Source organism: Antechinus flavipes, chromosome 2, assembly GCF_016432865.1.
Source record: "Antechinus flavipes isolate AdamAnt ecotype Samford, QLD, Australia chromosome 2, AdamAnt_v2, whole genome shotgun sequence".
NCBI lineage: Eukaryota > Metazoa > Chordata > Mammalia > Dasyuromorphia > Dasyuridae > Antechinus > Antechinus flavipes.
This window is the reverse complement of record NC_067399.1, coordinates 93,564,020-93,588,795: the sequence shown is the minus strand read 5'-3', so window position 1 is coordinate 93,588,795 and position 24,776 is coordinate 93,564,020. Positions and strand designations below refer to the sequence as shown.

Sequence of the window (24,776 nt, the reverse complement as noted above, 5' to 3'; positions counted from 1 at the left end):
GAAATCAGAAAATATTTGAAATCAGAGTTTGATTTTTTGTTTTGTTGATTGTATAGACTTAAGAAAGTAATGGAGAAAATAATAATGTAGATTAAATTTAAAAGTAAGTTGTATAAACTTTTTTTTTTTCTTGGAGAACCAATTGTTAACATTTACCACCACACTACTAGATATGAATCTAATTACATTAATGTAAAAAAAGATCTGGGACTCTTAATGGAAAGAAAGTTCAGTATGAATCAACATTTTAATATGACAGCTAAAAAATGCTAATGTCACCCCAGACTGAACTTTTTTTTTAGACTGAACTTTAAAGGCATTGTGTTGAGAAAAAAAGGGGATGGTACCCTGTCCTTATGAGAGTATATATAAAATGCTGTGTTTAGTTCTGGACACAGAATACTTAAAAAAATTTTTAAATTAAATTTTACGAAGGACATAGAAAAAGAAAGAGTATGAATAGAACAGAGTGACCAGAATGGGGAAAGACTATGCTACATAAAAACCAATTGAAATAATTAAGGTTATATAGTAGAAAGCTGTGGTTCTTGATCCTATATGGGATCTCATTACTGATTGTGGAGGTTGTGAAAATATGATTTATTATCAGGAAATGTTTGATTTGTATACCTATTTTATATTTATTTGATGTTGCATAAAAATTTCTTGGACAAAAAGGGTTTGCAAGTAGAAAAAGTTTAAGAAGCCCTGATCTAGAAGAGACAACTTAAAAGGGATATATTAGTTCTTAGTATTTGCAGAGCTCCTATGTAGAAAGATGAAACTTGATCTGTTTGATCCCACAAGTACAATGAGGTACAAAGGGAGGAAGCAGCAAAAAAGGTAAATGTGGATTTGATATAAGAAAAAATTCTTCACAATGACTGTCCAAAAATGGAACAGGTGGCCTCAGACGGTAGAGTGTACATATTTTCATGTAAAAACTGGACACTCACTTGTCATTTATATAGAAAAGGCGAGTTTTGGTCAGGTATAAATTGAACAAGATAATCTTAAAAGGCCCTTTTAATTCTTAGAATTTGTGGCTTCATGACCTCAGAAGCTCTAGCATTAACTGGCTTTGGGATCTAGAGCCCAGTAATAAATAGTTGAACTCTCTAGCCATGTAATGTTTTAAAATATAATATTCTATTATCAAGGCTGCATCTAGATCCTTGACTTTCCTACAGTGATATTATATTTTTTCTCTATATCACTTCTGAAAAGTCATACAATGAGTATCTCAGCCCGCCCTCCAAGCAAAATCTGCTTATGAAGACTATGAAGGGCAGATGTACCTCGCCATTCTTCTATAACATATAAATAAAATGTAGCCATACATGTTATCTTACATGTATATATATACTTCTACACATACACATATGTTTATATAATTTTAAAATTCATCAATCTTAGTTGAATTTCCATTCATTCAGAATTTCCCATATTAATAATAACAGTGACAATGATTAACTAAACACTTGGAATAAATGAGTGTAATATAAGTTGCTTGAGAACCAGAGCATTTTCATTTTGGTCTTTATATCTCAAGCAACTAGCACATTGCCTGGCACAAAGCAGGCAATTCATACATGTATGTTGAATTGTATTGAATTTTAAAATTTCCCAGCAAAATGTTTTGAGTCTTATTGATGTCTCTCAACTTTCTGCAATGATGGAACTGCATTTCCATAATTTGTTTCTGACTGCTAGTGTTTCCTTAGTTCAGTATTTCGAAAGATCTAGGATTTCATCAGTTTGGGTACTTCTTCCTCCATCACAGGACACTTAGGTGGCACAGTGGTTAGAGTGCCAGGCCTGGAGTCAGGAAGACCTGAGTACAAATTTAGCTTTGGACACTTTCAAACTTTGTGACTCTGGACAAGTCATTTAACTCCATTTGAGTCAGTTTTCTCGTCTGTATGAGCTGGAGAAGGAAGTGGCAAGCCACTTCAGTATCTCTCCCAGGAAAACACCAAAAGTCAGACACAACTAAACTAAAATTTTCCTCTGACGCAGATCTTGTCCCCTTCATTCTTGGTGAAGATCTTCATGGGATGCTAGAGTAAATACTTATTATCTGGTAACCTCCTCAGTGACCACAGAACCACCTGCTCCTGAAATAAATAAAGCATCACTTCCAAACTAGAGCAAACACCAAAAATTATTACTTCCTACTTAAACATGACCCTCTCTGCCTTCTGTTTTGTCCAGCAGAATGTAAGTTTCTTAGGGTTAAGAATGGCTTTTGTATTGCCACAGTAGCTTCCCATAGGATGTATGGTCTCTTGCAAAGATATGCTGTGCCAGGGTAGCACTCTTTGCCTTGCACTAAGTGGATGGTTGATTGACCAGAACTCTGGGAGTTTGGAATAGAGGAAAGCTTCCTAGGGGCAGGCAGTTGGTACAGTGTATAGAGCACTTGATCTGGAGATAGACCTGAATCTAAATAAACCTCAAACAATTATTAGCTGTATGGCCCTGGGAAAGTCACAACCCTATTCACCTCAGTTTCTTCTACTATAAAATGGGAATAAGAAGTTGTTGTGAAGAATAAATGAGATAATATTTATAAAGCAGTTACGACAGATTCTCCTTCCTTCCATTCTTCCTTCTTTCTTCCTTTCTTCCTTCCCTCCCTTCCTTTTTTTCTTCCTTCCTCCCTTCCTTTCTATTTCTTCTTCCTCCCTTCCTTCTGTTCTATCTCTCCTTCCTTCTGCTTTCCCTTTCTCTCTTCCTTCCTATCTCTTCTTTCTCCCTCTCTTCCTTCCTATCTATTCTTTCTCCCTCCTTCCCTCCTTTCCTTCCTTTCTTCCTTCTTCCCTCCCTCATTCTCCTTCCTCACTCCATTTCTTCCTTCCCTTCCTCCCTTTCTTTCTCCCCCTTCCCTTCCTTACTTCCTCTCTTTCTTCCTTCTTTCCTTCCTCTCTCCCTTATTTCTTCCCTTCCTTTTTCCCTCCCTTCCTTATTTTTTCCCTTCCTTCTTTATTTCCTTCCTTCCTTCTTTCTTTCCTTTCTTCCTTCCTTCTTTATTTCTTTCTTTCCTTCCTTTCTTCCTTCTCCCTCTCTCCTTCCCTCTCTTCTTTCCTTGCTTCTTTTCTTCTTAATAGAGCCCACAGGTAAATAAAGTATGTCATGTTCAGAAGGAATTCCTAATCTCTCCACCTGTAGAAATCTAAGCTGCATTAGTTCCTGCACCTGTAAAATAAAGGATTGGACTACATAATCTCTAAGGTCTTTCATGGCTCTAAAATTCTCAGATCTCTTATTTTGTGAGCAGCAATCTGAGTGCAACTATAGGAATTTAGGACAAAGGTTTTTCCTAGCCTGGGATCTCAGAAGAAAGAAAAGTGGTATTGAAGAATTTACAATGGCAGAAAGCCTAGACGCTACTAGTTCCTAATCCTTGTCTCCCTGGATCACTTATTCATGCTTATCAACCCATGTCATCTCTCCACTCCTTCCCCTTTCCTTAGCTCCTCATCTCCTGACCATCTCCCAGTTCCCTTCCCATCACCACTGACTGATCTAAGGAAGTTCCAACTCCCACTACTTAGTAAATGTAGAGAAATACACTCCTGGAATTCCAAGTTGAGGCAACTCTCATCTGAACACATGCCCATTGTACTTATCCTCTTATTCATTGCTTACATTCTAATTTGTAAGGGAACAATTTGGACAGAATCACACACATTCAGGAATGGAAGGGACCCAGAGACCAGTGAATACAAAATCTGAAATTGAACAAGATTCCTTCTACTACACACTCAACTCAGACTTTGCTTATGGACTTTCTGGAGAGGGTCTTCCATATCTTTCTACTCCATTTAGGAGTTATTCCACTTGCTAGACTTTCTTCACATCAAGGCAAAACTACCTGAGCAGCTACTACCTACTCTTCCTAGATCTGTCCTTTAAAAACAAACAAAATAAGTTAAAAATAATAATAATGGTTTCTATGAATTCTACCTACTCTTTTCCCCATGGACATTTTTCCTAGAATGTTAGAGCTAACGGGACCTTAGAAATCACATGGTTGAATATCCTCATTTTATAGGTGAGGGAACAGGGAGATGAGGTGATTTGCCCATTGTCCCACAAATAGTTGGGACAGAGCCGGGATTCAAACTGAGGTCTCCGGATTCCCAGTTCATTTCTCTTTCCTCTTTCTCCCAGGGCCATTTCATCAAGAGGATAGTTTTCAAAATCTCACTATGAATAAAGAGATGGGATGACCACTATTATACTTTCCCAAGGTGTTAAATCCCCGGAGGTGGCCCTACTACCCAGTATTCGTAGATCTATGAAATCTCCATAGTAGTTCTTAAACATGGATTGCTTTTACCTTTTCCCTGTTACCCTGCATGCCCCAGCTGCCTTCCAAGCTACCTTGCCAATGATGAATGCAGAGAATAGAAACTTATTTCATATTAGCTCTGCACACTAAGAATGTAATTGAAAGATAGGAAAACAAATCTGCTCTTTAAAAAAAATCCTAACATTTGTCTAAATTAAATACCTGGAGGTGTTTAAATCTTCTCTTTGGGATTATCCAAGCCACTTCTCCCCTGCATCCTGCAGCTAAATCAAGAGGCAATAGAATTTCCATATGGAAGAGAGCCTAAAATATCAAACCATGGAAAACAGATGAGGACCATTTCACTAGCTTAAAGAAAGGTCGGAACTTAAGAATACTCTAAAGAACCAAGAAAATCTTGTGTCAATTGGTGTACCTGTTTTTTCTTAAACACTGGAGATTCTACACCTCTTTTTTTAATGTCATTTTTTCTCAACGAGTGAGTCACTACTAGGATGTTCTCTTTAGAGTGGCTGATGACATCTCTTGGAATTGTGGCTAATTCTAGAAAGAAACAAATCATAGTGCTCTTTTCATAAGTGTTGTGTGCTAACCATTTCCTTGTGCTGATGTCAGAATAAAAAACAGCTCACATTTTCTTTAGCACTATCTGGTTTACAAAATACTTTCTTTAAACATATTTGTGAGGTGGATAGAACAAGCATTATTACTCCCATTTCACAGATAAGGCAAGTAAAAGAAAGTCACACAATTAATAAATGACATAACCAGGACTGGTACTAGAATTACAGAATCTAAGTGCTGAAATTGATCTGAGAGGCCACATAATCCAATCCATACTGTACCTATATAGGAATCCTCTTTGCAACATATTTGACTAGTGGTCATCTATCTTTTTTTGCAGATCTCCAGTGAGGAGGAACATATCAGTTCCTAAAGCAGTTCGTTCTACTTATGAAAATCATCACTTATTAGGAAATTTACCCTCATATCAAACCTGAATTTGTCTCTCTATACCTATTACTTATAGTCCTGTCCTCTGGGGCCAAGCAGTTTAGATTTCATCTATCCAGAGTTCCTGTCTTCTCCAGTAGCCTTCTCATCCTAGAGATGCCTGAAAAGATCCTAAAGTTGCTCTGCTGATTGATGAGTCCCCAATCCAAGCCTTCATTTCATGAGGGCCCCCAGCTATGTTCACTGCATGGATCCTACTCACTCTCCCAACTTTTTTATCTCCACCCCTGAAGCCTTATTCTTGCCCAGATAGCCATTCCTCCCTACTCCACCATTTCCTCCCTACTCCACCATTCACCTTCCTTTTATATGTTGTCTTCCTCCATTAAAAAGTAACTTTTCTTATACACAAAGAGCTACAAAACTGTATAGACCTTTCGATCCTATAATACCACTGAAGCAGTCAGTCAGCCAATAACCATTTAGAGCTGGGGAAACAAAGAGAGGCAAAAGATAGCCCTTGTTCTCAAAGAGCTCACAATCTAATGGGAAAAGACAAATAATCTAATAGATGCAAAAGCACAGAGAAGTGATTTGTTAGTTTTCCACTCCCCTGCCTCCACCCACCAAAATCGTCATTTCCTATACAACACATCAGGACTTGCACAAAGAGTGGGTGGGAGCCATTCTTTCTCTAAGCTTATATATTAATAGAGTATGGTCCAATTACTATTTAGCCTCATGTGCTTGGGACCTCAGTGCATCAACTCAAGCCTCAGCCCATTACATCTCCCGCTTTCTTTTGTTTTAGAACACAGGTGATCATGCCATCCCTGACTCCTCAGGGAGGTCAGAGCCCCCAAGGGGAGGTGATCACACCCCCCCTGATTTCTCAGGAAAGGAGGTGAAAACACTGAAAAGGAGGTGATCACGCCCTCCCTGACATCTCAGGAAGGGAGATGAAAAGCACCAAAGGGAAGTGGGGGTTGCTAGCAGGTTTCTGGGCTCAAGGGTCTTATTATGCACAAACCCATCAGCATGGGAACACATAGCACACAGCAACAACGCAGAGGCTATTAGTGATGACTCTCCCCACAGTCAGTGCAGGCTTGATGTGGTGTAACAAACATGAATTATACACCCAAGTAACGGTATAACAAACAATATAAATCAACATTGTGTTGTAAAAGATTGCCAGAAGTCCTAGAAGGAGAGTATGTAAACAGCAGTCACACATACACCTCTTCAGCAGCCAAGAGATAGTCCAAAACTAGTCTATTGTCCATTGCTTCACATATCAGGGAATCCAATGATCCCTCCAAGTTTTTGAAGTCCAGCAAAAGTCTTTTTATGTCTTAGGGAATCCAATGATTCCAGCAGATTTTGAAGTCCTGTAACAGTCTTATCATTTCTCAGAAAATCCAATGATTCCTGAGGGCTTTCAAGTCTTATGTCTCAAAGAATCCAATGATTCCTGAGGGATTTAAAGTCCTACAACAATCTTATGTCTCAGAGAATCCAATGATTTCTGAGGGTTTTGAAGTCCAATGATTTTCTATGTCCATGAGTCAAACGCCATAACTGCCACACTCTTTCAATGGTGTGCACAATCAGCAACAGAACCACCCGATGTTTCTTGGTCTTCTCCTTCGTTTCAAAGGTCTGCTCCGTCTCTCTGCGATGGACAAGGCGAATACGGCTCGTTGGCACCCATCTGATTCCTTCTCCACCTGTAGAGATACAAGCAAACCCTCTCCCCCAAGCAGTTAGCCTATCTGGTCCCTTCCATTCACCACTTTCTGGGTCTCTCCACATCACCTGGTGATTATTTAAAGATAGTGGAGCTTCTTGCACTGGACACTGCCCTTCAGGTGGGTTATAAAACCTGTCTGCCGGAGCCAGTGCATCTTTGTCAAAAATCAATAAGTTAATAGTATAAAGAGCTAGATTTAGTAGTTCTCTAGGGTTACCTGTGGCTCCCCCTTTCTTTTGTTTTTGGAGGAGCGTCTTAATGTCTCTGTTTCTCCTCTCTACTATTGCCTGTCCTTGAGGATTAAAGGGTATGAAGTCCTTTCTCACCCTAATATATCCACTCTTCAGTGAATATACAAAACAGTATAATAGCTTCCTTTTCTTCAAATCTTTTTAAAAATTATTATTTCCCACTGAAAACATACTTGTAGAAAGCTGTGTTACTGCTTCTGGGAAGCTGAGCAATTCTATATTGCACCCCTCCTTGTAAATAATTATTCCCTACTCTTATATTCTTCAAATGATACTGTTAATTACACATGAAAGAAAATGATCAAGTGAAAAATTAATCTTTTTATTTATGCATGGCAGTTCATTTCAGTTTATTTATATACTATTTGGAAGTTTTGTGAGAACAAGCCTAGTGGGCTAAAATTGATGTGTGTTGTTTTACAATTTTGAATAAATGACACATTGTATTCCTTAGAAAATAAATGAAAGATCTTACAAAGAAAAAGAAAAAAAAAAAGGAAGGGGAGGAGATGGCTCAGTGGAAAGAGCACCAGCCTTGAAGTCAAGAGGACCTGAGTTCAAATCCAGCCTCAGACACTTAACAGAAAAAGTTGTCGAAAGCAGCAAAAGCAAAAAGAAGAAGAGAAACAAATCAGCTAACAGAGAGAGATGTGAGCTGAGCCAACCATGGCAATCCCAAAAGTCTCTCCTTCCCCTTCCTTTTCCACTCCCCTGCCTCCACCCACCAAAATCGTCATTTCCTATACAACACAACAGGACTTGCACAAAGAGTGGGTGGGGGCCGTTCTTTCTCCAAGCTTATATATTAATAGAGTATGGTCCAATTACTATTTAGCCTCATGTGCTTGGGACCTCAGTGCATCAACTCAAGCCTCAGCCCATTACAGTTAGTGTCTAAAATGGGTAAAATTTGAACTTGGGTCTTTCTGACTAAAAAACTAATACCTTGTCTTTCAACCAATCCTCATGTGGCAAGTCTTACGGTTTTTCAACATCACTGAAACTTCTCCAGTTCAATGCTTTTCCTAAAATGAGTCACTTAGAACTCCTCCTGTGCTCTAGAAACTAATTTTTTTTTAAACTGTATTTGTGAATTAATCATTACAGATCAGTACTTTTTCTGAAACTTGAAGTCTGAAAAAATTACCACGGGCACAGAGGAGTTAAGTAACTTAACCAAGATTACACAGCCAATAAGTGTCAGAGGTATGGATTTAACCTAAATCTTTCTAGATAAGATCCACTATAAGAAAGGCTAACTACTATACCATGCAGCCTTTCTATATACTATGCTTCTTTGATGTAGCCTAAGATTGTATAATAGGATTTGTAACCCACAAAGCATATCCTTCTGTTAGAGTTCAAATGTTGGAGTTTGTTCTTCTCAAAGCACAGCCGGTTTAGAGGCTTGGAGCCCTTTGGATGTCTCCAAATCCAAAGGTTCTGTCCTTCAGCCTCTGCCTCTGCTTTCTTCTGCCTCCAACCAAGACAAAGATGGAAGGTCTCTCTTATCTCCTTCTGGGGAGCCCAGCCACCAACTTGCCGCAGAGAGAGGGCTTCTGGCTTAGCTCCACTGAAATCCGTCAAAGTGTTCTCTGCACCAGAGTCGCTCCTCTCGAGTCCAGCGCGATCAGCCAGCCAAGAGGAAAAAATGTATTCTGCCATAGATCCCTCATCGCTGGCCTTTTATCTGCCTCTTCTGAGAGAATGGGATTATGGGTTTTCTCCCATAGTGCTCTCTGGCCCAATGAGCTTTAAGGGAGGTGTAGAAAGTATACTTTGTGAAGCTAGCATACTTGTGGACTCCAGTGAGTAAAGGTGTGAACACAAGCCTTGTCTTAATTAGTTCTACTTAGTACCTTGTTTCAGGTTCTGGCCAAAACAACTTCTTGTAAGATTAGATCAACTCTAATTACTTAGCAGTTAGTAAGGATTCCAACATCCTTCCTGCTTCTATTTGTTCCCAAAGATTCAGGCACTTTAAGAATTTGAAGCAATTTCCTTATTGGTTTCTTTATCCTTGTAAGGTAGGGGCTACATAAATTTATAAAGACAGCTTCTTCTCACTGTCCTACTTCCTGTGACATTCCCCTCTGAAAAGTAATTCTTTCTCATTAGATTGCCTGTGAGTGGGTGGGAAAAGGGTGACAACATGGCATCTGCCAGCACATAGTAATTAAAGCTGGGACTTGGCTAAGCAAGTTAAAGCTGGACCTTGGACAGTTTGAATCTTGATTATAGGTGACTGAACAATGATCCATAGATGGGTCTGTCCAAACTTTGAGGCAAACTTGTAAGTCCAAGAAGATGACATTTCCAAGTTCCTCAGTCAATGTGGAACTGACTATATCAACTCTATAAACACTACTACATCCTCTCTGTATCCACTATCACACTTCTGGGAAAAGATGACCACCAGTTAGAGAATAAGCTTAAGTTCTAGCTTGACTTGACAGAAGACATATTCTGGAAAAAATTATTTTCACAGTGAAAGGTGGAGGTAGAAGATAAAATGTCTATTCAGTAGTTCAGCAAAATGCTTTGTTTTGATTATTTTAGGTCTCAACCTCCCAAGAGAATACAACAGTTGTTATATTATTAGCTGCTACTTCATTTTCTTCTGTAAATGGAAGCTTTTTTTCCCTGTCTATTATGTTTAATATTTTTATGTAGAAGAAATAAATAGCTATCCTATACCTGATCTGTATTGTACATTGAGTGCCTTTCTATTTTCTCCTTTGGGGAGATCCTATTTATGAGTCAAAACATAAGCTTTAAGGCAATTCTTAAAGTGAAGTGAAAGTATAAAAATCCAGAAACAATGAAATCAAGAGCACCCCAGACTCACGCTCCCTCAGGATTGAACTCAGTTTATATATGTGAGGTTCAAAAGCTAAGAGGACTTCCTTAACTAAAAAAGGGAAGGATACAACACATTAACTCCCTGAACATAGGAGCAGTTTTGATGATTACAAATGCAATTTTTTGATCAACATATCTCACTACTGATCCATATAAGATTACTTGTCTTTTAAGAGCCTCATTATGAATTTCCACATTCCAAATACCTCTCTCACTGCTGCCATCTAAAGGTTGTATCTCCATTCTGAACTCTTCATAAGATCAGCTGTTCTCTTCAACTCTAGTTCATATTAGAAACCTAAGAATTAGAAGGCAAGGGAAGGTGTATGTGTCCAAAATTTGGATTTCATCCCAGATTCACCTACTAATGTTTCCATGACTAAATCTAGGTAAGAAAATTAAGACAGTGTGATGCTATGGAAAGAATCTTAAGTTTGAAATTCAAAGATAACTGATTTTGAATTCTGCTTTTGACACTTTTTACCTATTAACTATGGGCAAGTCAAATAAGAGTTCTGAATCTCTTTCTTTATCTTTTAAACGAAGACAGAAATTTACCTATATCATCTATTTTTACTATGTTGTTTCAAGGAACAAATGACACAACATGTGAAAAGCACCTTGTAACCTTTAAAATGCTATATAAACATCAGATATCATTTAGTGAGTTGCTAGTTTTCCCACTTATAAAACAGAGCTGACAATTTTCCTTGTTCTAGAAAACATATAGTCTTCTTAATGAAAGGGCAAAGTACCTACACTTTCTTGGTGGTAGAACTCCTACAGCATGATGCAATGTAGCTCCTGGATTCAATTCAATATTAATTGAGCCCCTGCTATAGTCACAGCTAGCACCAAATAGTTTTTTGTCATTATCCAAAAGAGATCCAATCACAGAACTCATTTAAAGGGCAACTTTTCCATGGCAGAAATCCTTTCCAAAATAATATCCTCTCTCCAGAAGGGATTGCTTCCAGTCGGATTTTTTTTTTTTTTATCTTCGTTCTATGTTTATTCACTGGCACCTAGGCTGGGTGCCAGGGGTGGTGACTGCTGAGCTTCCAACACATTTATTTCTCCAGCAAGATGCAGGAGAAAATGAGAATGGAGTTGTCGTAGGAAGCACAGTAGAAGAGATTGGGCTAGACCAAGGAAGAAAGAGAGAAAAGGCTCAGGTGAGAATTAAGGCATAGTAACTCTTGTGTTAGAGCAGCCTGTGGCAGGAGTGAAGCAGAATTATCACCTGAGGGTTTATCACCGTTTTCTCAGAACCCAAACTCAGAAACTTGAGTTATAAAGCTGACTCGTCTCCTCTAGGACATCTTTCCCCTTTGTAAGCAAATAGGAACTCTTGTTGAGAGACATTCACTTTGCCGAGATGACACAGCAACTCCTGATTGGTACCCTGTGACAAGAGGACTGGGAAAAGGATTATATTGAAGATGATTGGTTATTGAGAAGAGAATTGCGGGGCAGCTTGGCGGTGCAATGGATACAGTACCAGTCTTGAAGTCAGGAGCACCCGAGTTCAAATCCGACCTTAAACACTTTACACTTCCTAGCTGTGTGATCCTAGGCAAGTCACTTAGCCCCAATTGCCTCAGCAAAAGAGAGAGAGAGAGAGAGAGAAAGAGAGAGAGAGAGAGAGAAGCTCCTACTCTATTATGCTATAATAGGAGAGGGAAGAAAGATTTTCCCACTCCTTCTTTTTGAGTTCTTCTCAGTTAGGTCTTTTTTGCCAACACTTTTAAGTCATTAAACAAATAGTTTTGTTAGTACACTTCTGTATTTCAAAGATTCACGATTTCCTCAAAAGGGGTATTCCTTCTACCAACACAGAACTCTCTATGACCTGGGAAATTATATTCTTGAATTGCTGAGACCACAAATTACATCACCTTGCAATTAATATGAAAATATGAATTTAGCTGAGTTTGTTCCTTGGACAATAGGTGTTGTTTGTCCTTCATTTTCAAAGAGGATCAGTGACATCAGAGGGTGATGTCTTGACTTGCTCATGAATTGGATTTAAGTGAGACAGACTTGTACAAAGTCATGAGCCTCACTCTCTTTTCCTGAATCATTGAAATCCAGTGGCAGGACAAAGGTCAAGATGACTAATGATGGTCCTAAGTGCAATGGATGAAAATCCCCTAACTTATCTATGGACCCTCAACTTGGATTAGCCCATCTGCTAAAATGATTTACTAGAGTATGACCCCTGCACATGCTGCAGCTTCTTGGAGCTTTGGTGAGATTTGAGTGAATCAAGTGGACATCAAAAGTAGATGAGCAGCCCCGGAAAAGGCTTGACAAACCCTCACACTAGAGATACTGGTCATCCTCAATACCTTCCATATTATGATGAAGCCTGGAGAAGAACTTCCGGGAATGGATCATTTGGCAATTATATAATCCCATGTTAATATATTGCTATAGTCTCTTAAGACCTAAAAAGTACTTGCCTTATAATACCTTTATGAGGTAAATGGTACAGGTATTACTTCCCATTTTATAGATGAAGAAACTGAGGCTTAGAAGAGTTAGATGGGATTTCTTGTTCAATGTTATTCAGAGTCAGGACTTGAACCCAAGAATTCTGGCTCCAAGTCTTCTTTCAATTGGAACCCATTTGCCTCTCAATATGTGGCCTTGTCAACCAAAGTCTACTTATTCTCTTCACTTTCTGATATGGTTCCCCTAAAGGTCTTTCTTTTTCAGAATATGTTTTATGTCACCACACATGGTCTACTACCTTGATCTTCCATATATTCTCCTGCATGACTCCATTGGTTCTGTCCTTGAATACCATGTACTATCCTTGTAAGAGCAGAGAAGTTGGCATGAGTCTTGCCCACATTGTCCTTAGATCTCTTCTTAGACCATCTTTTCACCACTTCCTCTCCCTGATTTCACCATTTAGTCCAGAATGAATAGTTTACTTTAAAGCTCCACTCAAATACCACTTTGTGACTGTCCTGATTCACTCTCTCTACCCTGCTCCTCACTAGATCTCCCTCTTTCTCCAAATTACTTTGTATATATTTTTATGCACATGAAATTGCACATGTATACATGTCTTCTCTCTCCCACCCAAATAGAATGTAATCTTCTTGAGGATAGGGACTGTTTTATATTTGGTTTTGTTTCCCTGGGACCTAGCTTTGTGCCTAGTTCCTAGCACATAATAGATATTTAGTAAAACCTTGCTAATTGATTAGCAAATATTTACCAAGCAGTTACTATATGAGGTACTACCTAGTAAAGATACTAAAGGAAATATAAAATCTATTAAATAAAATTTCTACCTTTGGATAGCTCACAATCTGGTTGGAGAAGTAAGCTATATGCACATAAAAATTTTAACAATAAGATGTAATGTATAATTGGCAAATGAGTGATACCCCCTGGTGATACTGTAGGAGCTCTGAGGAGGAACAGTGAAGGAGAGAATGATTAAGCCCATTCATAGGCAATGAAACTGGAGATGTGCATTGGAACAACAGATTTAAATGGGGAAGGAGGAAGAAAACTATTCCAGGAAAGGGACACCAAAGGAATAAAACTTAAAGTTGGATTTGAGCAAAAGTATTTTCATGATGAGAGACGGTGTGGCACAGTAGATAGAGTTCTCTACTTAGAGTCAGAAGATTTATTATCTTTAAGCCTCATGCAACCAAGACTACAAGTCATAGAAATTTTGTTACCCAATTCAAAGGAGGGAGTTCCCACACCAAGATTTCTCACACTGATAAAGGGCAGACCACATTCAGGTGATAATGAGGCCCTTTAGAACAAAAGGTTATCTTAGTGGAGTAACAAAAGGTTAAAAGTTTAGACTTTATCCTGTAGTTGCCAAAAATTTTGCAATCAGGGAATGTTCACCACAAAAGCCAAGTTTTAAAAAATTTAATCTGGTAGCAACATGCAAAATAGGTTGTAGGGATGAGGAACCTGGGGAAGAGCTGTTCAGGTGCTGTTATGACAAGCCAGGCATGAAACAAATAAACTTTGAATTTAACAGGCTGGAAAGTTCAATATTTCAATACTATTTCAGTAGGCAAAAACAACATTTATCACAGTGTTGGTTTTTTAAAAAATCCTTGCACATTCAAAGAGAACTAATCATTTCCCTATTACATAAATTGATTAGATCATCCATAGGAAAGATTTATGGCAGGCATTTGTTGCTAATCAAGCCAGGACAGCAAACTGGAGGACAAAGCAGCTAACTCTGCCAAATGGAGAAAGGGTAATGCCAATAGCTACAGAAACACTGGGCAATTTCACTTCCTTCCTGACCTTTCTCAGGTGTCTTAACAAAAGGACTAAAACCCCATATGAATAGTTTGCTTTTGTCCTTTGATGTGTTCTATTGCATCCTAAGGACAGGCAATCAGAAATGGAGCCAAATGAATATTATTTCTTTAGGCTGGATCAAGTCAAAGATACCTAGCAGGAGATGAATATTCTAAAGGGGTGGCTATTTGTAAAGAACAGGAGTAAATGTGGTCAGAGATAGGATTGAGATAAGGAGGACTGGAGACAAACAAGGTTTAATGGCTGGGTAGGGCCAGATATGAATGAACATGATATTTAATAAACAATACATTACTTATTGTAATGTAAGCAATGCATTTGTGAAGGGGGGAGCTCCTAGCCAGACAATCAGTTTGCTGAGTGAGGCATTTTTACATCTTTAAATGAATCCTATGCTCGTTGAAGAATAATGACAATAGTGACAAATAGAAGTAGGAGCAAGGACGTCTTGACTTTGGTCATCTATAGCAAGCATTCAAAAAATTAATTCACAATGAACTGAGGAGAGAGGGAGTAAGAACAAAGAAGAGAATGCCAACTAGTAAAAGCCCTGCTAAAAGCCTAACTCTAGATACTGGAGACCTGTGAACATTTTTGTCTGGACAGGGGACACTAGTTTCCCATCTATGAAATGGAAATAAGTAAGTTTGGTTTTCTTCACAATAGGGTAGTTATAATTGGGATAGTTTTAACTAGGAGCAGGTAGAATGAATACTATTTGAAAAAGAAATATGTCCCCACCTGCAATGACCTAATAGGAAGAGAAGTGAGGTCTCCTGGAGGGATGGGATGGGGAGGTGGCCACAGGACTTGAAATCAAAGAAACATAGAGTTGGAAGAATTTCTGGAGTTGATGATCTGGAGACCAGAAGTCTAAAACCAGCTTTGCCATCTTAGACAAATCCCAAATTCCCGCATATATGAAATGGGGATGATACTTGTTCTACCAAGCACTTAGGAAAAGTTAGGCACACTAAACAAGCAAAAGAGGTTATTATTACTATTGAGGAGAGGGACAAACTGCAGTGACATTCACATTTTGATGAGGCTTGCAAGGATCCTGCTCCTTTCGGTGTGAAAAACAATAGATAAAGCCTACAGTAGTACTATCTAGAGTGGAACTTGAGAAGAGGGAAGAGCTAAGGGGATTGCTTCTCCCAGTTCAGCATATTACTTATGGCTGTACACGAAATACCTGCACCGACCTACTACTGAACCTTGAAAAGGAAATTCACGGAGAGAGCAAATGGAAAAGCTCCTCCAGCCTTGATTAAGGAGCTTCGCTCTTGGAAGTCTTGCTCTATACCGTAGTGTAGCAGATCAGGATCTTTCTAGAAATGCCGGCTGATACCTCGGAAAAGTCAGCTTTGGATTGGAGGATAGAAACAGGAAGGGAGAGGGCGACAAGTGTTGCCTGAGTCTTCAAGTGACCTTGGAGTCCTAACTCTTTCCTTCTGGCCACCAAATAGATCTTTTCTGGAGCCAGACTGGCCTCAGAACTGTTTTTTGTATTTTTATCCTGCTAGAGGGCTGGAAGGAAAGGTGGTGAAAAGGAACAGGGAATGGAATTTTCAGGGCAGAGGGAGGGGGCGGAGAGGAAAAGGGTCGTCTCGCTTCATTTCCCAGGGCTAAATCCATTCAGAGTTTAACTTTGTTAGTGGAAGTTGGCTCAATATTCCCCAATCCTGGCCCTGGCCTTAGCCCCTACTCGAAGGGGTCTTAGACTAATTCAGGGTGAAGAAAGTGAGAGAGGACTCAGGAACTGATGGAAGATTGACTTTCCCGACCCAGAACACACAGGTTGAGGGTACACTGAAGGTAGAGAGCCCAAAGGGAAAAGCGAGGCGACAACTCCAGTAACACTGCACTAGAATTCACCCGCCTTTTCCTCCTCCTTTGGCTTCCCAACCTCCCCACCACCTTAAACACACCCCGGAACCCCCGCCTCCAAGTGCCGGCTCTGCGGCTAGGAACCTGGGCAGCACTTCCTTCCCGCCGTAGCTGAGTCTAGGCTCTCGTTCCTAATCTCACCGGGAAGGGAAAGGGGCTTCTCCGAGGCGTCAGCAGTTTGGGTAGGGTGGTGGCCACCCCTACTTCGTACTCTGTAACCATCTTATTTCCTCGTTTCCCTCCCGTTCCCCACTCCCAGGCCCTAAATCCCAGTCTACCTTACCCACACACATTCCCTTCCGCAGAGCCCCTGTTCCCTTCCTTTTCTGTAACCAACTCCCAGATCCCAGGGCAGTAGGGACGCGTAGATGAAGGAGTGGAGTTTAGGAAGGGCGGAGTCTGGGGAGGGACTAGCCTAGATTCAGCCAGAAACCGGTGTCCCATCAGCTGCGCTGTCCGCGGTACTGAAGCTAAGCGGTTCTCAGGAAAACGAATGTGGTGAAGCTTGGGTTTGGGGTACAAGAATGGGAAGCAAGGGTGGAAGCACCTGACGTGACTTGGATGCCCTCATATTTGCAGCCCGCAAGTGTCCTCGGGCTCTCAGAGAGGTATTTGCTTCTAGAGGAAGGGTGGCCTATCATCAGTAGATCAAACCGGGAGGGAGGTCATCCCAGGCTAAGGGCCAAAAATTTTTTGACTTGGCAATCTCTTTGCACCGTCACTCAGGTTGGAAATTGGAAGATGGGAGGGAGAAGATAAACGGAACTTTGGACTTAGTCTTTGAACGCAAGAAGTCTGCAGGATACCATCTCCCACCCCCACCCGCAAGTCCGAAAGGAGTCCGCAAGACGTGTAAAGTTCGAAGTTGGCTCTGAGACCACCAGTGGGAGGGACCAGAGAAGATGGAGACAGTCAGAGGTGCCAGACACCTGTTCAAATACTCAGGTACCCTGTGAGGCTCGGACTCGAAGACAGGGAGGCGTCACTGCAGCTTAGTTCTCCTCCCCCCCTCCCCTCCTCCCACACACACCCCGCCCCAGGCGCGGTGACTCCGCCTCTCTACACCAAGCAGTTCTTAGCCAAGAGCTAAGGTAGAGGACGCTTTTCCCCGGACCTTGCTTAGCTGCTGCCTCCAAACCCGCTGCCGAGCAGGGGAGAGAAAGGGCCCGGAATACCAAGCCAGAGAAGACTGCATCTGGCATGTCGGATTGCTTCCATGGGACGTGACTGGGGGTTCTCTCCTTTACCTGCCGCTTCACAATTTTAGAGTCGGGTCCCGGAGTAGGGAGCTCCTCCCTGCCCCCAGCTCTGTGGCTTCCCCAGAGAGGAGTATGAGGGACAGAGGTCAACGGGTCCCGGCCACGGGGCGGCAGGGAGCTAGCTGGATAGTCCTAAGCCGAAGAGAGGAGGAAAGGGAGAGTGGTGAGTTGATCGGGCGTCGGGGGGCTGAGACGAGTATACTGGCTCCGCAACACTCCAAGCAAATCACAGACCCTGTGCCCGAGCAGAAGGGACAGTCGACTCCGCTCTGTGCCTAGAGGCTCCGGGGAGACGGCGGGAGCCGCCCTTCCGGCAGCAGCCGACTGGCCCTTCGGGGGAGGCGTTTAGGGGCTCTGCGGGAGGCTGGCAAGCGGGGTAAGGCTGGGCTCTCCCCAGCCCTACTATCACCATCCTCACTCTCCTTCTTCCTCGGGCGGGATCCTTTCCGAGCCACCCGCTGGGGGGATGCAGCGCCTCCAGCCGAGCATGCTACCCCCGAGGGGCTGAGGTCCGGACCATGTCAGCCCGGAGTCCCCGGCCCCAGTCCCGCCGCTGCCACCGCCTCCTGCTCTGCTGCTGCTGCTGCGGCCGTCGCTCTCACCTCAACGAGGACACTGGCCGCTTCGTTCTGCTGGCCGCGCTCATCGGCCTCTACCTGGTGGCGGGCGCCACGGTCTTCTCTGCCCTGGAGAGTCCCTCTGAGGCGGCGGCGCGGGAGCGCTGGGGCGCGACGCTGCGCAACTTCAGCGCGGCGCACGACGTGGGCGAGGACGAGCTGCTAGCTTTCCTTCGAGACTATGAAGCTGCCCTGGCTGCAGGTATCCGAGCGGATGCTCTTCGTCCGCGCTGGGACTTCACCGGAGCTTTCTACTTCGTGGGCACCGTGGTGTCGACTATAGGTAAGGAAGGCACGCGGTAATCCTTTCCCCGTCTTGCTTTTCTCTCTTCTCCACATTCCTTCTCTTCTTTCCTCCTTTCTCCCCCGCTTCCTCTCTTCTTTTTCCTCCTCCTTTCATTTGCCCCCTTCCTCTTCTTTGTTGTTTCCTCTCTCTTTCCATTCTTCTAACCTCTTTCTACTCCTCCGATCTTTTCCTTCCCTTCCTTTTCTCATCCTTTTTTCTTGCGTGATGCAGAGTACTGACGTGGCAATCGGGAATCGGGACCTGCAAACGAATTACTTGATCTCTGTGGGTCTCAGTTTCCTCATTTGTAAAATGAACATTTTGATTTTTTTAACCAAATGGAACTCAACTCCATAAGAATTTCTTGATCCTTCCCTTATCTATTATTTTCCCTCTTCTACCTCCTATGTCTTCTCTCCTTTTTCTCTTCTCTTCCCTTTACAATGCATCAAGTCCCTTGGTCCTAAGTCCTTCTAATAGACTGATTTTTTTCCTTCTTTCCATTCATTAAATATGAAAGTTCCAAATCTGTGCCATCACAAGTGTTGATCAGCAGATATTTTAATACTCTGCTTCTGTTTCCTTAAATTCCTTCATTTTCCCCATCATCCTCTTTTCCTTTTCTGTACTCTTTTCTATTCCCTTAGTCTTTGCTTTCTTTTAGTTTCTTGATAAACTCTTAATCTCTTTTTGCTTGCCTTTTGCTTTTTACCCTAAACTTCTTCCTCTCATATCTCTCACCCCTCTTACAGTCTTCCCCAATAATTCTCCCCTTGTTTTCCCCTATACACCCTATATTCAATTGTTGTATGGAACTGCAGTTGGTAGTTGCTGCATTCATTACTCTTCTCTTTAAAGAGTTTCGAAGAAACAGCTTTACTTCAATTCAGTGGAACTTCAGCTGTGTCCCATAGGTTCTATAGAGAAGGGTGGCACCTTGATGGTGCATGCTAACCAATGAGAAGGATCCCCATAGCAGGAAAGAAAAATGTGATCAACTATCATGAACTTCTCATTTGCTGCCCTTTGCTGTTTTTGAAATATGGGATACACTGGGATGTGTAGGCAAAGGAACTTGTGGCACCTCTGTCCCTGGGGACGATTGAGCTTGGGACTGTGACTGCCATTTGGGAGGCAGGAGAACGGACAGGATGACTAGTTTTATAAAATTCTCTATATAGGATATAAACAAACCAACAAGTCTGCTTTGGGGCTATCTAGATGGATCTGGTTGTGTGTATGTTTGTATTTTTATAGATATAGATGTAGATTATAGATATAAGTATAGATATATAGACATGCACAGGATATAAATGGCCTCTTTCCCTATAATGATTTTTCATGTGTCATGCTTTATGGTTTTTTTTTTTTCATAAAGGGAAGAAGCAAATGCAGACTGTCTAAGACAAACACAAATTGGATAAAAATACACTTTAAAAGCTATATTATGTTGTTATGGTGATTAAAGATACAAAATAACCAAAAAAAAGTTCTTTTAAGAGCTTCATCGAGTTGCCATAGTAACTAGAGTTTTAAAGTGCTTTGAAAGCGCTGATACTGCCAGCTGAAAGATGACATCATGTGCACATTCACATTGACTCTGCCCTTAATGTTATAAATGCACTGTTATACTTTATATCTTCATTATTCCATTCAAAAGAACACCTGTGCACACAAGCAATAGACATGTCATTCTGCTCCTAATGACATGCTTTGGTTTTCTGATGAATCCTCTTGTCTGAAGATGAAGTTGTTGGCAATCACCTTTTTTCTTTAGGCTCGTATGTCCCAATGAGAGGGTTATTGTGTTTGTGGTCTGTAGGCCCTACTCAGCCCTCCTTCTATTGCTACCTCAGCTATTTAAAAGGAATAAAGATCTTGTGTTTGAAAATTGTTCTGTATCTTATCTTTCCACCTTCTCCAGTTTTAGGTCCATAGCCAAGTCAAAAAAGACTGTTACCTTTCTAGGGTTTTCGAGTCTTCTGGTTTTGATTTGTTGTTGTTGTTGTTTTTCAGGAAAGTGATACATTTGCACAAGCAATGCATTGAAGGGTATGACTGTATTTTCATGTTACCTGAACTAGTATTATAAGATGTAGAAAAAGATTAATCCAATCCTCTAGAAAATAAGTGCTACAATGGATAAACTGCTAGGTCTCATGACAGGAAAAATGGAATTCAAATCAAGCCTCAGATACTTATCAGCTCTGTGATCCTGGGCAGGTCACAACTCTTGTCTGTCTCAGATTCCAACTGTAAAAATGAGTATCACCATAGCACCTACCTTACAGGATTATTGTATCAAATGAGATAATATTTGTAAAATGCTTAGCACAGTTGCTGGCACATAGTAGGTACTTAATAAATGCTTATTCCCTCTCTCTTTCTGACTCACTTCATTTATAGGAAGCCCAGAGATATTGATGACTTAACCTAAGGTCACACAAGTAGTAAACACTAGAGTTGAGATTCAAACCCAGATTCTGTGCTCCCAATCCGGTATACTTTCTACTTCCTCCCACACATCACCTCTAAAATGTGCTACAGGAAAAATTTAGTTTTAGAATGAATCTATATTCATGGCCACAGAACCAACCCACAGGAAACTTGGTGGAATGATTTCTTACGGTTTGTTCAGACAACCATATGAACAGCAAGGACTAATCTCCTAGGGTCTTTGCCACATTTAAAATTCTTCCTTCTTCCTTGCATAAGGATCCAGTTCAAGTACCCAGATAGAGACTTTCTTTTTGTAAGAATGGACTTGTATTAAAGCAGGAACCTAAAAATGTCAGTTTCCTGAATATATGATACTAATCTACTCTGCTTGCATAGGTTCCTTGCCCTGAAATCCCCTTAGTCTTGAAAGTCATTATTATCTTCACCACTGCTTTTGTCAGCCCAACAGTTCAGAGGGCCCAGCGGTATATCTCAATTTAGAAATCAGGGCTTTCTCTTCTCAGCATTAAGAGGAATAGAAAATGAACAAATATCCAACTTTCTTTGATTGACTCACCCAGGCAACTTATATAGTTCATTCAGAATTATGGAATTTGTTAGACTTAAAATGATCTGGTTGGCCATCTACCTGGGCTAATTAAGTGTTTTTCCTCTTTATGCTATTTTAACTCAGTTTAATGATTCACTTGAGCCTCTAAAATATAGTATTCTTGATCAAGAGGTCAAATTTCATCTTTTACATGGCTATATGTAGATGCTGTGGTCAGTCTATCTCAGCCCTTTATTATTAGCTACATGACCCTCAATATATCACCAAACTCTTTCAGCTTCAGTTTCCTTATTTGCAAAATGGTGAAAATAATTCCTACCTCAAAAAGTTTTTGTAAGGATTAAATAAAATTATATATACTACACTTTGCACACCTTAAAACATGTATTTATGTTAAATTATTTTTTCATCTTGACATATAATTAGCATGATCATTGCCTGTCAGTCAATTACATGGTCATTTATTAAGATAGCTCAAATGACTTGATTGCTCTATTTTAGGTATATAAACACATTCTTAGAATAAATTTTGTTTTGTTCTATTTAAAAGGTTGTGTCTGCACAGTACAGAACATCCAGATGACCCTGGGCAAGGGTCACTTAACCTCATTTTTCTCATCTGTAAAAAGAGGAAGTTTTTTTTGATGGCATCTAAGGTCCCTTTGGTCTAGGTTGGAAGGGTCAGGAAGATATCACAGGCTAATTAGGTAAACAACTAAAACAATCTAGACAATCAAGGACTTAGAATTAAGGGAAAACCATGGGAAGCTATGGTCCTAGAGCAGAGAGCAAGTAACTGTTTGCTCACTGTGGATAAACAGGAATTTACAGATTTTTGTGCTTCAAATCCAGATGAAGAAACAAAGTTCTGAAGACACAACTTCCTCCTGAAGTTGTGAAGGTAACAGGTGTTAGACCTATCAGGGAAGGTTCTAATGGAAATAAAACATAAAAAGAGAGGCTCAGACTATTGACAGACATGATACTGCTATTCTCATCATCCTAGAAGAAGAGACGCAGAGATTAATTTCATGAAGGACTGGGTGTCTTTCCAAGAAAATGGTATAGATATAATTCGAGAACAGTCAGGTGAAAATGGAAATAAACAGTACCTAGGTATTTTGCAGATAACTTCCATATCTGACATGACATTTAAAAAGACTTGGCAAATTACTGATTTGACTTCCAATATGTAAATAGTTTTAAAAAAAAATGTTTAATGCACACACAAAAAAGGAAATTTTACTTTGGAGCCTGACTTATATCCTTAAATAAGACTACACAGGTCCAGAAAACTATGAAATTGTCGATTCTCTGCTTCCTTTTGCATTGAGTAAAGACACATACAGAAAGAGCATTAGGTAGACTAAATATTTTAATGTGAATCTGAAACAGACAGATGAATAGGGGAACCTAAGTTCAAATCCTAGTGCAACTACATACTGTGTGACATTAGACAAATTATTTAAATCTCTCTGAGCTTCACTTTCCCTCTTCATCAAAGGAAGGGTTTATACTGGTTAGCCACTGAGTTGCCTTACAGGTCTAAATCTATATATTATGAAGGATGCAGCCCCAGCCATGTTGCTCAGAGCTGTTTCAAGGAAGTTGATAAGGATAGCTTTGCGCTCAGTATTTTGTAGGGGAGGAATCTTATGCATTTTCTTTCACTTACATATGTTTGAAATAATCTAGCATGATTTAAACAATTCATCATTTTACTTCCTAAAGGATTTTTTCATTGATTTACTTGAATGGATTAAAAGAAACTGCCTGTTGGGGCTTTAATTATGCAACTGCTGTCAGAGTTGTGTGTGTGGAAGAGGAACATATTTAAAAATCTTCTTCAAATGGCAGCTTGTTATAAACAGAAATATTTTTGCCTCCTGTTATTCAGTTCTCAGGAAGTGTATTTTAGCTGCAGAACTTCTAATCATGTCGCTATCATAGACTCAGAGAAGGTGTGAGAGGTGTCACGCTCGGCACAGAATAATTGAGTTTGCTGCTTTCAGAACTAAGGATGCTTAATTATCCACCATCAGATTCATAACAAGGACTAACTTTTCCCTCTCATCATATAAATGTAGATTTTTAAAAATAAATGTTTCTGCCGCAAAAGAAACTGAAATGTTAAAAGACCTAAATGTCAAGGCAGCATTAAAACATCAATTCTTCTCTGACACATATGCTCTCCAACTGTGAAGCCCCTGTTTAGGCACATCAGAGCTCTTTCAGAAAGATGCTTTTAACCTGTAATGGAATATTTTTTGAAGAGAGAAAAAAATCTCTTGTTTATCTTTTACCATTGAAGAGGGGGCTTATTGTTTTAGGTTAGTTCTTAACCTGGCACCCATGAACATGTTTTTAAATTGATAATCATATTTTAATACAATTGGTTTCCTTTGTAATTCTGCAGATGTTATTTTATGCATTTAAAAAGGGATCCTTAGGCTAATGAATGCATGACACATAGCAATAGTTAAAAATCCCTATAATCTATTCTGTCTATACAACACACACACACACACACACACACACACTTCAGGAAGATTTGGTAAATTCAGTGAATTAGGTCCCTGTGGATGAGATATAGTTTCTTGTAGTAGATTGGCTGTGAACTGTCAAACTCCTTGTCAGGGGCAGAAATTCCTGTTAGGAGAGGGTCCAAATAGGTTTATTAGTACTTGTTTAGATCCTGGTGAATATATATATTAGTTCCTCCTTCTTAATGATAGCTGTCCCCTCAGAGAAGTACTGGACATAAAGAAGAGCATTATTGTGAAGTATTTAAGAAGGGGAACAACAACTTTTTTTCATCCTGACATATAATCAATACAACTGTTGCTTGTCAGTCAATTACATGGGATGGGATACAAAGAATTTTCTCTTCTCAATCAACTAGACAGCACTTACTAAACATCTGTTATATGCCAGGTACACTATCCATACATCCCTGGGGATGACCTAGCCTGAAGTCTGGGACTTAGATTCTACTCACTGTGCTGATTTACCAGAGGTCAGCCCGGGTTGATAGCTTCTGTAATAATAATACCATTATTAGGATACAAGAAGTTCCCAGTGATTAATAACCATCTTCCCAAATGGAGAGAAAATTTCAGCGATAAAGATGCTTTCTTAAAAGGGACCTTAGAAAAATCACCTAGTCCAACTTCCTCATGCTGCAATCAATCAATTAATCAACATTTATTAAAATACCTAGTATGTGCCAGGCATTATATTAAATGCTGGAGATACA

General features: G+C 40.3%; 1 protein-coding gene across 3 annotated transcripts in view; it reads left to right on the top strand.

Annotated features, from left to right (window-relative positions):
* The first annotated feature begins 13,793 nt into the window (after nucleotides 1–13,793).
* KCNK12 (potassium two pore domain channel subfamily K member 12) overlaps nucleotides 13,794–24,776 on the top strand; it is a 105,676-nt gene continuing 94,693 nt past the window's right edge. For all 3 annotated transcript variants that reach the window (XM_051975226.1, XM_051975227.1, XM_051975228.1), the window contains exon 1: nucleotides 13,794–18,507. In XM_051975226.1, coding sequence (XP_051831186.1) covers nucleotides 18,126–18,507 — 382 coding nt within the window. In that variant the 5' untranslated portion in view covers nucleotides 13,794–18,125. The remainder of the gene's footprint in view (nucleotides 18,508–24,776) is intronic.